The following is a 5,000-nucleotide window of genomic DNA, read 5'->3' on the forward strand; positions in this document are numbered from 1 at the left end:
AGTGGTTGTGACGTAGAGTTTGTCATGCGCTTATTACAGCTTAAGGTGTTAAGTGCTGCTCTTGTAGCGGCCTTGTGGTGGACCGCAGAGGACACCACTGGACGCTGGACGCTGGAGCAGAAACCACAGAAAGCAAAATCGAGAAAAGTATTTCCGGAAGTACGCGGTGTCCTTCAAGTCACGACATGACCCTAAGAAACCCACCCTTACGTACGGCCCTATAAGGGTTGAACGATTTTCGTCAACGTGCGATCGGTTGATCCGATCCGTTAACATTCACCGATAGTGAAGCTGATTGGTCATTCCGATCATCTGGTCCCGCTCGCTGCCATTCCGGTCCATACTTACTTCCGTTGCGTTCCACCGGCATTTCACGTGACTCGCAGGATGACCTTCTGGCGTACGGCATGATAGTGGCGCACGCCTCGTACCGAACGGTACACCGCACTTTAATTTCAACCGGTTTCTGTTGTCCAGTACAGTCCAGTACAACGACTGGAAGTGAGCGTTGTTTTTTTTTTGTTTTCTATTTCAATCGATCGTGTCTCGTCCGAGAGCGCATATTTTGCACAGAGCTATGCCAATACACGCGGCGTCGCGTGGCGTTTAAGAATAGCTTTGTATAATTAATAATAATTTGCCTACCACACGATGACTACGCATGATGTCGCATGCTTCTGCTGTGGACTTACGGTACTGCTTACAGCGGAAGAAACATAACTCTTTGGATGACATTTTTATTTTGCGTACCGTTGAGGCGTAATATTCCGGGGGCATGCGTAGAGCACATTCCGCGCGGAACGAATGCAGGCGATTGTGCGATTAGCATTCGTCGCTAAACGATCGCGATTATTGCCGGAACAGTCGGAGCTAACGTGTGCGCGGATCCTATTTCATGACACGTTGTCGCATAAATACTACATGCATAAGCAGCGGAGCTCTTCCACTAAAGAATGTATTAAATCTTTTAAAAATTTTCATTCATTCTTATCAGCGGGCAGGTTTTAAAACCTTGTGGTTTTAATATTCAATCTCAGCCTTGATAAAGATATGTAGCTATGCATATCGAGCATCTAACCACGCTTGATAAGCATACCGGTAATTGTTTCTACGTTTCGTATTGCAGATCGGGGCGAAGAATTATTTGTAAATGTGGCATTAAATAATTAATCGATTAGCGAACAGTACAAGTTTTGTCGAAAAATACAATAGAAAGGACTTGCTTTACTTGACGAATTTTAATATGATTTCTTTTGTCATCATTTTATAAAAAGCAGAGAAGGGATCCAACTAACCTCTTGAAGTATTTATTTTCCACGAGAATTCAATACATGGTTTACTTCTTTCAATTCATACTTCAGCAATTTTCATAATAAATGGTCAACATTCTCAGCATGTCGTTATAGTAATTCCGTAAAAACATACCTTTAAAAAGAGCACACTTTATCGGTATGCTTTCGCAAGGCTGTCGCTTCAACAAATGTCTTCCCACACTTTTCGCAGGAATATGGTCGATCGCCGGTATGGCGACGTTCGTGGATCACCAGTTGTCGCTTGCGAACGAAAGCTGCCCCGCAATATCTACATGGATGGGGACGTTCCAGTGTATGCCCGGCCATCTCATGACGCCTTCGGTCCGCAGTGTTCGTGTACCAGCGATCGCAGCCCTCCGTCCGGCATTTGTACGGTTTCTCGCCCGTATGGATCCGAATGTGAGCGGAGAGCTTGTCGCGTGTCTTGAACATCTTGGCACAAATCTCGCACTTGAACGTCGCCTCGCCATGCTTAAGCCGAAAGTGGCGTTTGAGATTTTCAAGTCTCGCAAATTGCTCATTGCACGTGCTGCACTCGTATTCCCGTGGAACGTGGCATTTCTGGTGTGATCGCAGGCAGCTCAAACTAGCGAAAGTTTTATCGCACAACTCGCAACGATACGGTCGTTCGCCGGTGTGTGATCGCTCGTGATCTAGCATTGCCGATCGCGAGGGTTTCTTGATACCGCATATCGCACAGATGCAGTTGCTGGGAGAACGCAGCGCCTGATGGTCCTTTAGGGCATTTAAATTCTCCAATCTCAACGCACATATAAAACACTCGTACGATCCCTGTTCAATTTTCTGCATGCTGTTGGCACGTTGGTTTGCGGCAAGAGTTTCCGCGTGACAGTCACGAAAGTGAGCCTTTAAGATTTCTGTGTCTAAGAATGATTTTTTGCACTCTGGCATACAGCAGTAGCACATCGTGTCTGGCTTTTTGAATTCATTGTTCAATGGCTCAAGGTGCACCTTTGCCAGCACATCACTGTGAACGGCACCGTACAGGTGGGCCTCGATGCGTTCAATAGTATAAGTCATATAGTCACACAACTTGCAGCAGTACTTGACGAAATTGCGGGTGTTTTCCTCTGTTTCAATCGTCCCTACGGTCAAATGCTGCTCGATCAGGGCCTTTCGAGTGAAGCGTCGCTTGCATACACCGCATTCGAACGGATGGGTGTCCAGCGTGTGCCGGCTTTCTGCCAGCAGCTGTTGGCTATGAGTTGTTTGAAAGTGCTCATTGAAGTCTACATGCCTCTCGAAGTAAGTTCTGCACCTACAGCAACGAACGCCGGCGAGCACAACTATAAAGTACTGGTCACTAACGTCGGCACGAGGTAAATTGAAGAAGCTGGCATGCTGCTCACTGCGGAGCATGTGTGATTTCATGCGCTTCTCTGTGTCCATAACAAGATTACAGAGTCCACACAGATAAAATTGACGCCGCTGCCGTATGCGCAAGTGAAAAGTGTATGTGATAGCAAATTTAAATGTTTTCCCGCAATACTCGCAACTGTACTTCCAAGCTGCTTCCTGTTTTCGAGACGCGTTAATGCGTGAATGTTCCTCCTGGTGTTGCTTCATGTGCTCCTGCAGATGTTGATCAGTGGCAAAGAACTTTGCACAGCAGCAGCATCGCTCATGCATTAGCTCAACGATCATGTACGTCTCCTGATTAGCTACAACTCGGCGATACTCTTCCGGTATTTGTAACACACGCTGCAAGGCACTTTGCTCTTTGCTCTTCATACGCCCTGCTTTCGATGTTTGAGATCGGTACGATTCCCCTTCCAAAGCTCTGCCATCATCATCCCCGTAATCAACTTCACTGCCGTCCTCCACCTCGTCTTGGAATGCTTCATATTCCTCCTTTCCACTCCCATCATCCACTTTCAAATATTCTGCGTCTGTGACATATTCCTCGTCCAGTGTTTCGGTCGTTACCGACCGGTCGATGATTTCCATCTCTTCACTATCCTCTTCCATTTGTTCATCGTTGGGAAGTGTTTGTATCTCTATGCAAAGATCACTCCCGTCCGAGGATGTTGTTGATGATTTTGGATGATTTGGTACAAACTCCACAGCATGTGACTTCTCGTGGCAAGAATTCTTGCCGTACGATCGATGATGATGCTCCAAATGTTCAATCAGCGCTACATATGTTTTGAGTGTCTGGTTACAGGTGAGACACTGGTAAAGGCCACCATTTGCCGGGTATTGTCGGTCAAAATCTATGTAGTGAAATGCTAAAGCCTCTTCGCTCGTGTAAGATCGGTAGCAAACCGGGCACTGGCATGGACGATATTTGGAGCGCCGTTTTTGTTTGCGATGTACTTGAAGAGAGTGCTCGAACAGTTCCTCTTTGCTCTCAAAATGCATGGTGCATCCACAGCAATCCGGCTGAAGGCGTTGATAATGCTCACCTAGCCTCCAGGCAGTATTTTGTTGAATGGTATGCGCCTGATTCGGAACCACCTGCGTTGTTTGGCATGAGCTTTCCTCAGTGATACTTCCATGCTCCGAGATCGAGTCACTCTGCTGCTCAAGGACATCTTGGTGGGGATCTTGCTCGCCGGGATCACCGTCCTCGTCGTCTTCTTCTGTATCCACCCTCTCGCCAGTCGGTTCTTCCAGGAATTCGACAAAGTAATCCGAAGATTCGGATCCGCAGTGTTGTGGGCTTCCGGTTAGCAGCAGTTTGTTCATGTCGGGGAGTGATTCGCACCAGTGAGAATCCGTTTCGATGCATTGTTGCCTCAACTCAAACGCTTCGTTCACACGATCGAGGCATTTGAGGCAGATGTTTTGAGGCAGCCGCCGATCTTTCATCACCTCCACGCCCGAGATCGCGAAGATTTTCTCGGCGATCGTGACCTGCTCCTGCCGCAGCCGCACTGAAATGAAATCATCGTTGTCCGGTTTGCTGCAGATACGGCAGAGTTTAACGACCCTTGAATCACACCACAAAACCACACGAGAGTTTTCCTTTTCAGCTGAAAAGCGCGCCGGTTTTTCCATTTTTCCACATTTTCCTCCTTTTCGCTGTTTCCGTTGTTTACGTTCGGAGAACAACAAACCAACTCGAGACTTCCCGGCCTACTGCGCGACTTTGTCAACTACCGCATGATCGTGAAACCGAGGCTGACGAGGCGATTTCATTTTTGGCATTTTTGTTTGCGATTTTCCTCCATCATCCAGCACAAGCATTTTCCTTCCACGGCGGTCTTGCGAATAGATATTTCCTTTAACTAAAATGCCTTCGTACTCCGGTAAGTAGAAAATAGCCTGCTCTAGCCCTCCGCCAGCCGGGCGGGTTGTAGGTTAGGGCTCTGTGTGACTCAGGGTTTCTGTTCTTGTTTTGCAGTAAACGTGAAATGGGGCAAGGAAAGTTTCAAAAACATCGAGGTCAATACGGACGAGACGCCCCTGCTGTTCAAAGCGCAACTATTTGCCCTCACCGGTGTGCAACCAGAGCGCCAGAAGGTGCTCTGCAAAGGCATCAACCTGAAGGATGAAGAGTGGAACATGCCCATCAAAAGCGTAAGACCAGCAACCGGGGACCCGGCTGGGGATACTGGGATCGGTGAATGATTTCGATGATTTGCACCTTGCAGGGAGCAACTCTTCTGTTGCTCGGCACGAAGGAAGAAGTGCCGGTGGAACCAGTGGAGAAACCAAAATTCA

The 5,000-nt window shown here is 47.7% G+C and overlaps 2 protein-coding genes across 2 annotated transcripts in view; one reads left to right on the top strand and one right to left on the bottom strand.

The window, feature by feature from the left end:
* Window positions 1–1,312: 1,312 nt before the first annotated feature.
* LOC126571911 (zinc finger protein 850-like) lies at window positions 1,313–4,361 on the bottom strand. The gene has a single exon (XM_050230809.1). It carries the CDS (start codon window positions 4,332–4,334, stop codon window positions 1,428–1,430), a length of 2,907 nt encoding a protein of 968 aa, XP_050086766.1. The 5' UTR covers window positions 4,335–4,361; the 3' UTR covers window positions 1,313–1,427.
* A 94-nt stretch (window positions 4,362–4,455) lies between these two features.
* Window positions 4,456–5,000, top strand: part of LOC126571913 (ubiquitin carboxyl-terminal hydrolase 14) — an 8,104-nt gene continuing 7,559 nt past the window's right edge. Inside the window, exons 1-3 of the mRNA XM_050230811.1 lie at window positions 4,456–4,585; window positions 4,681–4,856; window positions 4,931–5,000. The exon at window positions 4,931–5,000 is cut by the window's right edge and continues 35 nt beyond it. Coding sequence (XP_050086768.1) covers window positions 4,570–4,585; window positions 4,681–4,856; window positions 4,931–5,000 — 262 coding nt within the window. The 5' untranslated portion in view covers window positions 4,456–4,569. The remainder of the gene's footprint in view (window positions 4,586–4,680; window positions 4,857–4,930) is intronic.

The sequence above is a fragment of the Anopheles aquasalis genome, chromosome 2 (assembly GCF_943734665.1).
Source record: "Anopheles aquasalis chromosome 2, idAnoAquaMG_Q_19, whole genome shotgun sequence".
NCBI classification, from domain to species: domain Eukaryota; kingdom Metazoa; phylum Arthropoda; class Insecta; order Diptera; family Culicidae; genus Anopheles; species Anopheles aquasalis.